General features: G+C 43.1%; 1 protein-coding gene across 1 annotated transcript in view; it reads left to right on the top strand.

Annotated features, from left to right (window-relative positions):
- Positions 1 to 9,945, top strand: part of LOC141092554 (cytochrome P450 4V2-like) — a 143,278-nt gene extending 133,333 nt beyond the window's left edge. The window contains exon 11 of the mRNA XM_073578812.1: positions 7,520 to 9,945. Within this exon, the coding sequence (XP_073434913.1) occupies positions 7,520 to 7,695 (176 nt within the window). The 3' untranslated portion in view covers positions 7,696 to 9,945. The remainder of the gene's footprint in view (positions 1 to 7,519) is intronic.
- The last annotated feature ends 6,743 nt before the right edge of the window (positions 9,946 to 16,688 follow it).

Raw genomic sequence — 16,688 nt, forward strand, 5'->3', positions numbered from 1 at the left:
TGCTAAAAAGTGCAGGTGCTGGCTCTCAGCGATTATGTTGGCTGGTACTGCGCACTGCTGTAGGCCCCTAGCTATAATATCAGCTGTTTCTGTCCATGCAGTCTCCTCCTCCTACTCCGCTTCCTCCACCATCTCCTCATCCAGTCAGAAAGTGCGGGTTGTCTATAATGTGCTTTTGGCGTTCTCACCCTGCTGCTGCTTGCCTGTCTGCCTGTCTGCAGTGCAGCATCACTTCTGCTTTCCTGCTCCCCGCCTCATATTACTACTGTGCACCACGACCGGCCCCTAGCTATTATGTCTGCTGCTACAAAGCGCCAAGGCCAGCCCCAAGCCATTAAGTTGGCTGCTATTGAGCTCAGTTGCAGGCCCCTAGCCATTATGTCAGCTGTTTCTGTCCATGTTGCCTCCTCCTACTCTGCTTCCACCACCATCTCCTCATATGGTCAGAAAGTGTGAATTGTCTTTAATACACTTTTGGCCTTCTCACCAGGCTGCTGTTTAAATGTCTGCGGTGCAGCATCATTTCTGCCTTTCTGCTCCCCACCTAATATGTGACCTGCCCACAAGGTGGAACTCATCCTTGCATTTGCAGGAGAGAGTGTGTGAGTAGCTACAGGCGACAGTGGGGTTTCAACTGCAGAACACACTGGTGAGTCACTCTACGGAACAACACCACTTCAAGACCAACGAGTGGGACTTCATGCAGGACGTGTGTGCCATGTTGCGCTGCTTCAAGTACTCCATGAACATGGCAAGTGCTGATCAGCAACGTTGCTATCCAACTTCTATGCTTCCTTGAAAAACACTTTTGGTGATGATGGATCAGGTGGTAGCACAGGAGCTGCCTTCCTCCTCACCACCTCATATGTCACATATCCAGAAGGTGGAATTCCACTTGGAACATGCTGGAGAGGTTCTGCGAGCAGCAGCCGGCGATACTGGAGTTTGTGCTGCAGCACGCACTGGTGAGCTGCTCTGTGGAACAACACCACTTGACGACCAACAAGTTGGCCTCCATACAGGAGCACTCAAAGCAGCTCACAGGCTTCACTGGAGCTTGGCTGGGAGGGATACAGACAATAAAGAGGACCCAGACGATTCTGTTCCCACCAAGGCCTGCTTGTCCTTGCCTCTGGGCAGCCTGGAAAACATGAGGCAATACATGCTGCTGTGCCTCTTGCCCAGATTGTTACAAGTGCTAATTACTTTGTGGCCACCCTGCTGGATCCTCACTAAAAGCACAACGTGCCATCCTTACTTCAGTCACTAGAGCAAGATCAGAAAATGTGGTAATACAAGCACACGCTGATAGATGCAGTGTTGAAGGCATCTTCACCTGACAAGGGGACTCAGTGGAAGCACAAGGCAGAGGAGGAGAAGGAAGTTACCATCAACAGAGCTGGGGCACCGTCACCACCGTGGAAGGGATGGTTAGCATGGCAGAGATGTGTAAAACCTTCTGTTATGGTTCATATTAGCCGAAGGCAGCGTTTATGTTATTCCTGTGTAGCAACTCAATCGGGATTAATAGGGTAGACACTAAAAAATCCAAACTGAGCCTGCCGGTTCCTGTACAGACTAGATATCCTGACACTGCAGTCCCTAGTTGCCCCTTCGGGTATTGAGATATCCATAGCCAAAGAACTATTAGATGGCAACTGGGACCTAATCTCACTCAACAACTGTTGAGTTGCTAGCTTCATGTTCTTACCAAAGAACCAGAGGGCAGAGCAGAATGCGAATTAACTACAAGAGAAATGTGCTGAACAAAGGAAAGCTGTTACAGTGAGTAAAATAAATAATGAAATACCAATAAAAGAATAAAGCAATTAGTCTTAATAAATATACAGTCTACTTACTGAAGGTAAACAGAAGAGAGGTGCAAAGTATAAAAAAGGTGAAAAGTCTGCTGTTCTTAAGGAGTACTTCACACAACTCATACAAATACAGCGACAGAGTACGCTTATTTTTTAGGCACACTACTCGCACAGACACAGCTGTAGAGAACACAGAGAGGCTTTTTGGCACAGTACACACAAAGGCATTTTGGCACAGTGCTCCCAGAGCCTTTTTGGCACAGTACTCCGATTTTTGTCACAGTTGTACTAGAGGCTTTTCGGCACAGTACACACAGAGGATTTTTGGCACAGTTCTCCCAGAGGCAGGGTAGCAGAGACTTAAAGGCAAAGTAATTTTTTTTAGGCACAGCAACACATTTTACAGATACAGAGGTAGAGTACAATTTTTTTTTTAGACACACGAAAAGATGGCTGCGGAGTAGAGTAACTTTTCTGAAACAATAACTCGTGTAGACACAGCGGTAGAATAAAATTATTTTTTCAGCCCACAAATAGGAAAAAGGCGATTGCAAAGTTAATTTTTCTTTAGATACACTACTTGCAAAAAAAAAATCAATGCAGAGTACAATTATTTATTACAATTATACTCATATAGACACAGCAATAGAGTAAATGATACACTTTTCCTGAAAAATGATTTACTTGGCTTACTAATGGCAATGAGATGGATAATGCAAATTACTTATTTCTCAGGCCACTAGAAAACAAAGACCGTTCCTGAAAAATATTTTTTGGTCTAGAAATGGCAACGAGACGGCTGATGACAAATTGTTCATTTGCCAGACTACTAAAAACACACACCAGTGTATAACAAATATTTCTTTGGCATATAAATGGCAATGTTATGGCTCATGCCAATTATTTATTTCTCAGATTACTAGAAAACACACACTGTTACTGAAAAATTATTTATTAGGCCTACTTATGGCAATGAGATGGCTGATGCCAATTATTAATTTCTCAGACTACTAGAAAACACACACCACCCCTGCAAAAATATTTCCTTGGCCTACTAATAGCAAATAGACAGCTATGCAAATTATTTATTTCTTAGAAAATACACATGATTCCTGAAAAATTAGTTTTTGGGCCTAGAAATGGCAACAAGTTGGCTAATGCTAATTGCTTATTTCCCAGACTACCAAAGAAGAGACATTGGTCCAGAAAAAATATTTGTTTGGCCTATGAATGGTAATGAGAAGACCAATACCAATTATTCATTTCAAAGACTGCTAGAAAACACACACCGTTCCTGAAAATGTATTTATTTGGCCTACTAATTGCAATGAAATGACTAATGCCAATTATTTATTTCTCACACTAATAGAAAACACACAGTTCTCCCACAGGCGGGGGTGCAGAGTACAAACAGTGGCTTAAAGGACAGTACTCTCAGAGGCAGGGGGCTGCAGTGTACATAAAGCGGTTTAAAAGACAGTACTCCCACAGGCAGTGGGGTGCAGAGTACACACAGCAGCTTATCCCCTTTCTGACATCGGACGTAATAGTACGCTGATGTTGGACTCCCTCCCTTTGATGTGGGCTCCATCAGTGAGCACACATCTTTCACGGGACATGTCAGCTGTTTTCAACGTGATCGTGGGTGACCGGTGCGTCGGCATGACAACCCAAGGTCTTCTGGAGACCTCTATGGTTGTCAGTGCCAGATTGCTGTTAGCGCCACCCAGTGGTCGGCGCTCATAGCAAGTCAATGCCTGATGAAGAGACCTGAGTAGTCTCGAAAGCTTGCAATGTGTCACCATCTTTCTTTTCAGTTAGCCTTTAAAAGGTATCAACAACTGAGGACTCTCAATTCTGAATATTCTTCTATCTACTGGTTAACAGGGTACAAAGATATGCATCTTTCCTGTATCATAGCAAGTCAGCAATTCTAGTACATAGAGATCTGACCATCGCCTCTATGTAGCAGAGCTGATCAGGCTACGGCAGCTTCTAGTCTCCTATGGAGACGATTGAAGCATGCCAAAAGTGAAAAAAAAAATGTGTTTAAAAATATGAAAAAATAAAAAAAATAAAAGTTCAAATTACCCATCTTTCACTTCATTTAAAATAAAACTATAAAAATAAAATCACACATACACATATTTGGTATCGCTGCATTCAGAATCGCCTAATCTATCAATAAAACAAGGATTGACCTGATCGCTAAACGGCTTGGCGAGAAAAAAAGTCAAAACGCTAGAATTTTTTTTTGGTCGCCGCGACATTGCATTAAAATGCAATAACGGGCGATCAAAAGATCGTCTCTGTACCAAAATGGTATCATTAAAAACATCAGCATGACTCACAAAAAATAAGCCCTCAACCAACCCGTGATCACGAAAAATGCAGACACTACGGGTCTCGGAAAATGGCACAATTTTTTTTAGCAAAGTTTGGAATTTTTTTTCACCACTTATATAAAAAAGAACCTAGACATGTTTAGTGTTTATGAACTTGCAATGACCTGGAGAATCATAATGGCAGATTAGTTTTAGCATTTAGTGAACCTAGCACAAAAGCCAAGCAAAAAACAAGTGTGGGATTGCACTTTTTTTGCAATTTCATTGCACTTGGAATTTTTTTTCCCATTTTATAGTACATGACATGGTAAAACCAATGGTGTCATTCAAAAGTACAACTCGGTCTGCAAAAAATAAGCCCTCACATGGCCATATTGGTGGAAAAGTAAAAAAGTTTTGGCTCTGGGAAGGAGAGGAGCGAGAAACAAAAACGCAAAACCGAAAAAAGCTCTGAGGGTTAAGGGGTTAAAATACAGTACTCCCACAGCCAAGAGTGCAGAGTACAAACAGCATTTTTTTGTAGAGTGTACAGTCACTATCCCTACGCTAATGAGAGCATAATGGAGGCAGCACTTGTGATCAGGCCCTTATACACGCCTGGTCATATGCTCCGCTGGCCAATCACAGCTATGCCAACACTTGGAATGGCTTTGATGGCTCCGGAAGTGCCCACAATCTAAAAACTTGTTGATTTGCTTCAATTCAGCCTTTCAACAAACTTTTTTAGTTTTTTAGTCTGGTCAACCTAAACAGGAACCCGAACATACAGTAAAAAGTCCGTGTTTGGGGTTTGGAACCGGACACTAGGTGTGTCTAGGTTTCCGATACTAACCCCAAACTTTCCAGTCAGGGTTTGCTCATCCTCAGAGAGAAAGCAAATAGTAATGAAAGCTTATAGTGCTATAAATTATGGTGGAATCACTGAGAAGTATTTCAGATTACTAGTGACCTGTTCTATGACCAACTACATTCATTAATACAGTAATTATTAGTTTTGGGGTGGGGAACTTTTTTTCCGCCAAGGGCCATTTGCATCGATCTAGAGTACAGTCAATTCTTTGCAATGATAATTTTAGAAAATAATGGTTTGCGGGAGTTAGTTTTTCTGAACATACGTATATTACACTGCCTGTCTCCTCTCAGTGAGCAATTCATCACTGCTTACTATATATTTTTGGGCTGAAAGTCCCCCCCTCGGCTTATATTCGAGTCATATACACCAGGGGGTCGGAGGGGGGCGGGGGTGTCAGGTCATACTAACCCATCTTGGTGCCGTCTCTGCAGCCCCCAGCTTCTCAGCGAACTCCCTTACTTCCTTCAGCGATCACATGGAACTGCTCATTAAACTCATGAATATGCGCATATTTATGAGTTTAATGAGCGGTACCACGTGACCGCTGAAGGCAGGAAGGGAGATCGCGGAGAAGCTGGGGGCTGCAGAGACCGCGCCAGGAACGGGTAAGTATAGCGATATTCACTTGTCCGGGGTCCATCGCTGCTTGCTGCTGTCTGGCACGTCATCTGTCAGTGACGTTCAGACTACAGGGGGCGCGGCACGCACTAACCACGTCACCGTGCCCTCTGCTGTCTGAAGCAGCAGGCAGCGATGGACCGGGGGACAGGTGAATATCTCAGGTGCCAGCAGTGACACCGGCACCTGGCATCCAGCGACGGAGAGGTGAGTATGTCTTTTTTTATTTTTAAATGCAGCAGCAGCGGCAGCACATGGGGGCATAATCTATGGAGCATCTTATGGGGGGGCAGCATATGGGGGGCATAATCTATGGAGCATCTTATGGGGGCAGCATGAGGGGGCATAATCTATGGAGCATTTTATGGGGGCAGTATATGGGGGCATAATCTATGGAGCATCTTATAGGGGCAGCATATGGAGGCATAATCTATGGAGAATCTTATGGGGCATAATCTATGGAACATCTTATGAGGCCATAACCTTTATGGAGCAGCATATGGGGCATATTATTCTATGGAGCATCTTATGGGGCCATTATTAACCTTTGTGCAGCATTATATGGGGTATATTTTGTATGGAGCATCTTATGGGGCTATCATGAACTGTATGGAGCATTATGTGGGGCTCCTGATTCAATATGGATATTCAAAAACATTTAACCTACTGATGTCTCAATTAATTTTGCTTTTATTGGTATCTATTTTTATTTTTTAAATTCACCAGTAGCTGCTGCATTTTCCACCCTAGGCTTATACTCGAGTCAATAAGGTTTCCCAGTTTTTATGGCAAAATTAGGGGGGGTTGGCTTATACTCGGGTCGGCTTATACTCGAGTATATACGGTACTTAACTTTTATAGAACTCAAGCAGTGGTAGGTCTACTGTATACATCATATATACTTGATATATGAGATACTGAGACTGATGTATGCATATCACATAGTTGACACTGAAAATATAGTATACATCACATCAGAGGCCCCAACCTGCTGTCTAAATCCCATGGATACACAGAAACTGCTGTGAATACATCACATAGGATACACTGAGATGGCTGTATGCATCACATAGGAGACACCAAAACTGTTGTATGCATCACACAGGAGACACTGAAATTGCTGTCTATACATCAAACAGGATACAATGAGGCTGTGGTATACATCGCATATGAGACATTGGGGCTGAAGCATATTCATCAAGTTGGGGACACTGGGGCTGGTTTATATATATTATATAGGAGACACTGGGACTTGTGCATATGTAACGTGTCTCTGGGCAGAAGCAGTGGGTGAGGTACCCGTCTGTTATGCCCCAGATCCTTGCTTAAAGGTGGGGGTTCTGGCAGGATGTGTGGACTTGTGATGTGAGGGTGCTAACCCCAAGCAGGTCGTATGTAACCGATGTAGCTTCTTGGTCAGGGGGTTGTTTTGGGCTGGTTTATATACATCACATACACTGGGGCTGCAAGCAAACAATTTACAGAGCAGAAACTGTGACTGCTGTCTTCACTATAGGGACAGGAGTGCAGAACATGCCAATTTTGCATGCAAAGAACATCCTGATGCACTGGCCAATATCAGGACATAATTCTTGATTACGTGGGGCTCAGGATTCAGTAGTGAATGCATTGTGCACATGCTCACAGTGGAAGGAGGAATTAAAGGGCCAGTGGATGGCAAAAAGTGGCCACCAGCTCAATCACTGTGGTCTCCAGAAATTTTCCTGGAAAAAATGACCGATTGCAGCCTGCAGGTCAGATGTTCCCCACTACTGGATTAGGAAATGTAAAAATGAAAGAGATTGATTTGAAAATGTACATTTAGGACTAAGAATGATCTATCAAGCACCTTACATATTGTTTATATTTTGTAATACACAATCTAGGTCAACGGTTTGCTTTAATGGAGGAAAAAGTTGTTCTATCTACCATATTACGTAATTTCTGGATTGAAACAAATCAAAAACGTGATGAATTGGGTCTTGTTGGAGAGCTCATCCTTCGTCCACAAGAAGGTATTTGGATTCAGCTAAAAGACAGAAGACAATTTCTAAGTGAATAATGATGCAGTAAATTAAAGAAATGGTGATATTATTGTGACTAAATAAAGTTTTTAGTGCCACTTTATGTTCTTTAAATGTTATACTGTACGTTGGGGCATTACCTCCTTTTAAGTATGTAGATTTACTTTATTTTATGATATCATAAAATGTTTTTGATTTGGTGTTTTTCATCTAAAACTGGCTATTGTATATTGCATTTATATTTGCGTATGGAACGTACTTGGACGTTCCAACATGACAACGATCCAAAACACAAGGCCAAGTCGACCTGTCATTGGCTACAGCAGAACAAAGTGAAGGTTCTGGAGGAGCGATCTCAGTCTCCTAGCCCCAATATCACTGAGCCACTCTGGGGAGGAGCTCTCAAACGCGCAGATCATGCTAGACAGCCCAGGAATTTACAAGAACTGAAGGCTTTTTGCCAAGAAGAGTGGGCAGCTTTACCATCTGAGAAAATAAAGAACCTCATCCACAACTACCACAAAAGACTTCAAGCTGTCATTGATGTTAGAGGGGGCAATGCAAGGTATTATGAAATGGAGTATGTGAACTTTTGATCAGGGTCGTTTGGATGTTTTGGGTGGTCATTATGATTTAAAAAGAGAAAACACAGTAGTTTGACAATAAATGGCTTCACCCAACCACTAACCATGAGTGGAGAAAAAGTTTTGGTGTTATCATTCATATTCTCAGAAAAAAGGCCAAGAAAGCAAAAATTCTGCTGGGGTATGTAAACTTTTGAGCACAACTGTATGTATTGAAGTAAAAATTTATAATGTATTAATGTAAAAAGTGTCATGCATAGCTTCACAATGCAGAGAGTCATTAAACAACTCTACCACAACTATAAGCATAATTTATCCTTATAGTAATAATAAAAAGTACCATAATAGATAAAATCTTAAACGTTTCCATATTGCTAATGTTTACTGGAAATTGTAGTATATTATGGATAAAAGGATTGAGCCTAGTCATTTTGGGAATGGTTTCTGAAAAAAAATGAATTTAATCTATAAATTTGAAATTTTTACGTGTACAAGGCAAGAGGAAGTACATTATGTCCTCAGTTTCAAGTATTTTAGGTTTAAAAACCATATCTTGTGTACCAGTATACCTTGTTGAGAAGCCAATTGCATCTCTCTAATATGTTAAAAACACATGAGACATGCACAAAATTGAACAGGTCAGTAAGAAACTGTTCACACCACACAAAGACTAAGACACAGAAAAAGCACACCGTATGACAAACGTGCATGAATACTCTGTTGTAAAATATGTAACAGTAAGCAGCAAAGTGATAGTAAAAGAAGATAACAAACACAGAGTATTTAGTTGATCCTTTTTTTTGCAAAAAATGTATACTAAGTCACTCCACCACGTCACGGTAACCCTTCACGGAGCAGTCCTATCTAATGTATTTAAAACCTGATCATGTGAACAATACCTACATGAGCAGGGTTAAGAAAGGCGCTGCATGGTATGGGCACGCTAGGCAAAATGGCTTTTTATGCATGTCCCACAAGAGAGAGGCGGGGGTCTCCCAAAGCTTGCATAAGCAAGAAATCAATAGATTCAGAACAGATGAGATGTGCACAAAATTGAACAGGGCAGTAAGAAACTGTTCACACCACCTAAAGACTAAGACACAGAAAAAGCATACAGTATGACAAACATGCATGAATACTCTGTTGTAAAATATATGTAACAGTAAGCAGCAAAGTGCTAGTAAAAGAAGATAACAAACACTCTCTAATATGGTGTATTATTAATATGCTATCTGAATTGATATATTAGTCAATATATTATTCAATATTTCTAGATTGAAGAAATGTAATATAGGACTTCTGTTCCTTCAGAGGCTTCAAACCATAAAACTCTCAGGTGCTCCCTAAGCAAAGGAGTAATTAGTTGATGCCACTGGACTAGGATATTTCCAGAATAAATCTCTCAGAACTATAAAAATATAAATTTGCTACTGGTACAGAACAAATGCCCAACTGTAATTGTTGACTGTATCTTTGTAAAGTAGATATGATTCAGTGTGTAAAATTGAAAAAATAATTCATAAAGTCTCACATTATCACAGATGTAATCACAGAAATGACATTGTGTTAGCAAGAAGGCTGCCTCTGGAGATATAAAACAACTCTTGCTCATTTTGTAATAGTAATGCAGAATTACCTATACCAGCTATGGATTTTCTGGTAAGAAATGAATAAAAATATACCACAGCAAAATGAACTAACTGATCTAATTTAAAGTATTTCTACTCCGGTTCGGTAATATTTGCTTTCTTTATTTGCATGTTAAAGGCCTACATTATTTGCATTAGAACAGCTGAATACCCTGAAATGTTAGTATTGGTATGATTTTGCTGGAACATTCCAGAATCTTCCATTCTTTACACGCTCCTATTCACATGTTATATCAGTGTGGGGGCTTGATCCCCCCCTTCCTTTCCTTAGCTGTCACACAAAGCAGCTGCAGTTCTGTGTAACATGAGACCCCAGTGAGGATTCTCTCTCTCTCTCCTCCTTCCCCCTCCCTGCACAGCCAGGAAAAGGATTTATTTTGCTCCTTTCCATGCGACTGGATACAGGTATGGGAAATATTAAAAGAAGCAATAGCGTGCACCTCGTATGCGGCAGAGATATGAAAAGTACATTTCTGCAAAATGCATCGACCCAGCGTTCTGGCCCATAATTTTCACAGTTCTAGCACCCACAGAAATCGAGAACTGGATTTCTCCTAAACGGTGTGACATAATTACTGCATGTTTGGTCTTGAATTATTGTCCTCGACAGGTTAAAAAGAATGATACCATGTGCATGTTTATACGAGGTTCCCTCTGCAAGATACAGTCATTAAAAATTTTCTAGTCAGAATTGTAACTCCTAGAGCAGGGGGAGGAACATACCAGACGGCCCCTTTTGTGATGTCACAAACCCAAAGCTATAAGGTACTCCCTCCCTAAAATTGGTCATTTGAGCTGGAGGTTTGATGCCAAAAGGACCCCAGATGCAGGGCAACTTGTGGCCCAACCTCCCCACATGGTTAGCCTAAAGACCATTCAGCAACTGTAAGTGTTGATCTCTATGTTAATCCCATTTATTTTATATTTGCATTGTACATGTCTAATGTCTCAACTTTGTAACAACTTTTATCTGTGTAATCACTGCCCACCTTTTAGGAATAAATGATAACTTTATTAGTCTTCATGCTCTAAAAATGAACACGCGCCTTTAAGATAATTGCTACTGGATTGGGTTGGCTTTGAACCCCTCTATTAAGTTTGTAACTTAATCAGAGATACTCTAAAGCTGGTGGCGGCAAAGTGTGATCTGGGCCCCGGATACTGCTGAGAGTGACGGAAGGGATTTTATAAGCAAATTGGGTGGCTGCAGCAAGAGCATTTTATAATTCCCTCACTGCAGCATGCCAGATGGCCAGACTTCATTGAAGCAGCCGACCGGAGACCCATTATCCCAGGTGTAGTTCCCTGACTGACCTGAGGGTAAGGGTGCACCGGAGAGCTGCGAGTTCCAAAGTGGAGCTGAAAGGTGGGATATACATAAATCCCCGCAGTTCATGGAAGATTGTTAGCAGTCGTGGGACATCCAAAATAACCCCCCTGCGGTAAATTGTTAGGGCAGGACTAGCTTGCTGTTTTTATCACATGGTGTGAGCGGTGGGATAACTAAGATAAGCCCCCCCTGCGCCTGTGATAGCCGTGTGTCGGCAGTGCGTCGCATCCCACCGTCCGTGACATACCAATGTCAGTGGGTGGGATCGTGACAGATTCAGTGTGTAAAATTGAAAAAATAATTCATAAAGTCTAACAATATCACAGATATAATCACAGAAATGACACTGTGTTAACCAGAAGGCTGCATCTGTCGATATAAAGTAACTCTTGCTCATTTTGTAATAGTACAGCAGAATTACCTATACCAGCTATGGATTTTCTGGTAAGAAATGAATAAAAATATTCCACAGCAAAATGAACTAACTGATCTAATTTAAAGTATTTCTACTCCGGTTCGATAATATTTGTTTTCTTAATTTGCATGTTAAAGGCCTACATTATTTGCGTTAGAACAGCTAGTATTGGTGGCACTGCCCTCAGTGATCTAGTTTTTTTGCTAACTCGGCTTTTACTATTGAGGTAAATTATAAGGTGTAAGGATTTCTGCCTGCAAATCATGCTCATTTTAGATGGCTTTATATGGCTAATGCTGTAAACTGTGCAAATTCATATGTATCTAGCTCCCTCTAGTGACAGTTGTAGATACTAGACTTTTATATTTTGAAGATCTGCCGCTCACATGACATATCTGTTTTTGCAAATATTTGTATTCCCCTTCAGTTAACAATTATGAATCCATCTTTCTTTAACTGTTAGGGTCCAGTTATTATTCCCCTTAGTTTCACTTCTTAGAGTAATTTATGCCTATTTGTTAGTTTTGAATTTTTATTTGTTTACATAAACTCTAAAACACATCAATTGATAAAAATATAGTCAACAATATTTTATGAAATGTACTATGAGAAAAAAAATCAATGGAGGTCTTTTTCTTTTTTTTCTCACACCTCCCACTAAAGCTCAATAAGGATCTCAACATTGTCCCTGCTCAACATATATTCCTAACATTTTGGAAAAAAACATACATTTTCCCATCACCACTTGTTCTTTGCAATTTTCAAACCACAGGATTACTCCTAGAATACGTGTAATAGAGATATATATGTATCCAATGAAGATGTCTAATCTTATCAATCACCTCAACCAACTAACACTTTACCAGAATGCAGTCCCTAAGGAGGTACAGTAGATCCAACATACAAGACACGCATATACTGTAAGTCAGATAGTGTTTGTTGCACACGCAGTTGGCGCTTGTGGTTCATGGACCCACTGTGACACTGGGCCGGGTTTACTTAGGAAGGGCGCAGCTGGGCGGCTACCTGGTGTTCACTGGAGCTCCTGATGTTGGAGACAGACCTGATCTGCAGGTAGCCACCAGGTACCACTTCTAGGCAGTCTCCGGTACTACAGCTGCTGACACCTGGGGTCAGGGATGCCGACACAGACTGGACTTTGGTTAACTTGGCAAAACAGGACATGGACTCTGTTTAGACTGCACAGATTCTGAATCCTCAGACAGAACTGATGCTGAATCAAAGTCACTTGATAAAAACAGGGCTGGATTTGGACCTGGAATAGGCCCTGAGAGTATGGTCTCAGGAACTCTAACCAGAACTTCCTCAGGTGTAGGTTATATTACGGACTGTCATGTACCTGATCCCTCGAACTAAGCAGCACCCTAGTCCATCCCTGTCCCCCGGATTATCCCAGAAGATGTAGATCAGGGTCAAGTACCTTGCTATGCTCCTATCTTAAACCTTATCTGATCCCACCCCCACCCAGAGAGGTGTGAAGCTGTAGAGAGGAGCGAACCTTTCAAAGTTGGTTAGTTTTGGATTCGCAGTGTGACTGCGATCTTCAAGGCACATTAATTTAAACACTGCCTGACTGTGGTGAGCTCTTGCTGCGCAGTACAGAGGTGGGGGAGATCCTACCTGCACTGTTGGAATGTGTGTCTGATTAAGGGAGAAGTAGAGGGCACAGGTAGAGGTCCTAGAGGAGTTGAAGGAGGCAGAAGCAGTGGAGGAACTGTTAGATACAGATGTTTGTCCTGCTAGCCTTGGGGATTCAAAGACTTTTGGAGTAGCTCCTTGAGTTACCCAGTTAGTGAGACGTACCGCCCCTGCCCATGTTTGTTTGTCCAGGTGTCAGTTGTGAAATGTAACCTAGATTTTTTCAGGGAACAGGTGATGTTGTCTGTGACATACTGGTGTAGTGCAGGCACAGCTTTCTTATAGAAGTAATGGATACTGGGCAACTGGTACTGCGGGGCTGCATCTATATCCATCAGATGGAAAGGCAGCATTTCCGTGACCAACAGAATGGAGATGGTGGAGTTCAAGGTTTTAGCTTTGCCATGTGTAAGAGGAAACATTCTTTTACATGCTCACAACCTCAGGACGAGAGCTAGCTGCTGTGCTGAGAGAGGGCAAAGTATGGAGAACAGGACAAACTGTTGCACTGTGAGTGCGGTGCAGGTGGAGATTTTATGGTGGATTGAGAAAGATGTGTTGTGCTAGATAACACAAAAGCAGCAGTTATATCTACTTTCAAAACAGCTGACTGGTTCTCACTCACCCTGACTGGTGGGTAAACAATTGTAGTTTCTGCGGCCGGAGACCTGTGTGTGAAGACTTGAATGGTGACGGAGGAGGAAGAAGCAGCAGCTGGGGTTGATGGGGCAGCCTGAGGTTTGCGAGATCCGCTAGTCCGCATTTTAGCGCAGTGAGATTCCCACACTAAAGCATGTTGATCGCGTATGTGCCGGTTCATACATGTAGTTGTCAAATTATTGCAAATTTTGCCTCTAATGCGTTTTATTTTGAAAATTTGATAGATAACGTGTTGGATCTCAAAAAATGCCTAGGCTAGGAAACCCTTGCCACCCCTTCAAACTGCACAGTCACAACTTGTGCTGGACACAGCCAGAGTTGGGGCTGAGGATGCATTGCTTGTTGTGGTTGCATCAATTTGTGCCTGTGTGGGAAGCCACAATGTAACCTCCTCATCTTCCTCCTCCTTCGCCTCCTCTGCTGAGTACTCAGCTGCATACCTCTGGGTTCACACCAAGCATCATCTACAATCTCAACATTATCCTCTCTATTCTCAAACTACTCACCCTGAGAGTCACCCTCCTCCTTTTCCTGCCCTGACACCACAGTACAGTCCACGTGCACCTTCAGTATCTGAGTCTAATCAGGATCACCTCCACCCTAGGTGGTTAAAGTCTGGTTGTAACAGGCTGGGAGGCGGAACTACTGTGCCAAAGCCCAAGGAAGACCTGGAGGTACGCGAGTTTGAGCTTCACCCAATCAGACCTCAGGCGCGCAGCAGCTAACAACACTGTAGTCCTTGGAGAGACAAGGGAGGCGATCCAGGTGCTACTCCAGGACTGACCATGGGTAGATGGCGGCTGACCCCAAGGAGCGGATAGCTGGAATGGCCCAGGGGAATGTAAAACAGATGCAAGCAGGTAGAGAAGATGACAGGAACCACAGGTGCAACCAGGACAGTCTGATGGAGAGATGAGAACTGGCAGGTGCAGCTGGCTTGGCTGCCGTTGAGGTGAGCACTAGTGGGAGCAGCTGGATCTGCTGCCGTTGAGGTGAGCACTGATGGGTGCAGCTGGCTCTGCTGCCGTTGAGGTGAGCACTGATGGGTGCAGCTGGCTCTGCTGCCGTTGAGGTGAGCACTGGCAGGTGCAGCTGGCTCCGCTGCCATTGAGGTGAGCACTGGCAGGTGTATCTGGCTCTGCTACCTTTGAAGGAAGCACCTGCAGGTGCAGCAGACTGAGATGCTGGTATGGGGATCTGAGAACTGACAAGCGTGTTAGGAACAAACGCTCAACATTGCACAGGCACCTCCATGTTGGAGGAGGCGGTTTAAATAGAAAGAGACCTCCAGCTTTTGGCTGGGGACACTTAAGAGGAGCATACACAGCCCCATTAAGAAGGAGGAAGTGAAAGCACGCACGCTCTAAGCACAATGCCTCGAGACCTTGCCCGGGCAGCAGCAGACCCAGAAAAAGCAGGAAAGGAGGCCTCTATAGGGAGAGAGGGACTGCAGGCAGAGATGTGGGCGCTACAGTACCCCCCTTACGCCCCATCTTTTTCAAGCCTGTCAGAAATTTCTCCAGGAAGAGAGGGGCATGTATGTTCTCCCTCGGCTCCCCAGACCTCTCCTCAGGACCAAACTCCTTCCACAAGAAAGAAGGTCTTTCCTCTTACCTTTTTGGTGGCCAAAGTGTTCTCTACCTCGAAAATGTCCTCAGCACTGACAAGAGTCGTAGTGGCACCACAAACCTTGAAGAAATAACTGAGGACAACAGGTTTGAGAAGAGACACATGGAAGGAATTGGGGAATCGCAAGGAGGCAGGGAGTTTGAGTTTGTAGGCTACTGGATTAATCCGTTTCAGCACCTCAAAGGGACCAATGAAGTGAAAACCCAATTTATAGGATGGTATCTTGAGGCAGATATACTTAGATGATAGCCAGACCATATATCCAGAGTGAAACAGAGGTAAATCCAAAAGTCTCTTATCCGTGTGCCTTTTCATCTGTTCAGAGGATTTTAGCAAAGACGCTTTGGTGCTCTCTCAGATCTTAGAAAAGTTCCTGATGAGGGAATCAGCAGCTGGATTACTGGAGGTGACAGCCCCAGGGAATGGCACTTTCGGGGAGAATTTGGCCCAAGGCAGGAGTTCAGCCCAGTCACTGTGGTGAGCATTAACAAAATGATGGAGAAAATTAGTCAGGATCTGATTGACTCATTCCATGTCATTCCAATCTGAAGAATGAATTCTTTTGCCAGTACTAGTACAGATGGAAGGCCGGATAGCGGGATAAAATGAGCCATTTTGGAAAAACAATCCACCACCACCCAGATGACGGTACATCCAGCCGACACTGGCAGATCCGTGATGAAATCGATGGAGATATACTGCCAGGAAGCAGAAGAGACAGACAATGGAAGCAAATGACCGGTTAGAAGCTGTTTGGGAGTCTTATTTCTGGCACACAAAGGACAATCAGAGACGAAATTCGCAACATCTTTCCACAGAGTCGGCCACCAATAGTGTCGAGAGATAAGGAGAGTAGTATTCTTCTGTCCGGCATGGCCTGCCACCTTAGAAGAATGTCCCCAGAGAAGAACCCACTTCCTGTCAGGTTCAGCCACGTAAGTCTTACTGGAGAGTGGACAAGATAAGTCTAGCGGAGTGACTGTGATTATCTTGGAGGGCTTGATAATATATTTAAGCTCCTCCTTCTGGTTGGAGGCCTGGAAGGACCTGGAGGGTGCGTCCGCCTTAACGTTTTTATCAGCCGGACGAAAGTGGAGTGTGAAGT

Source organism: Dendrobates tinctorius, unplaced genomic scaffold, assembly GCF_039654945.1.
Source record: "Dendrobates tinctorius isolate UK_male_01 unplaced genomic scaffold, ASM3965494v1 ptg000008l, whole genome shotgun sequence".
Classification (NCBI taxonomy): Eukaryota; Metazoa; Chordata; class Amphibia; order Anura; family Dendrobatidae; genus Dendrobates; species Dendrobates tinctorius.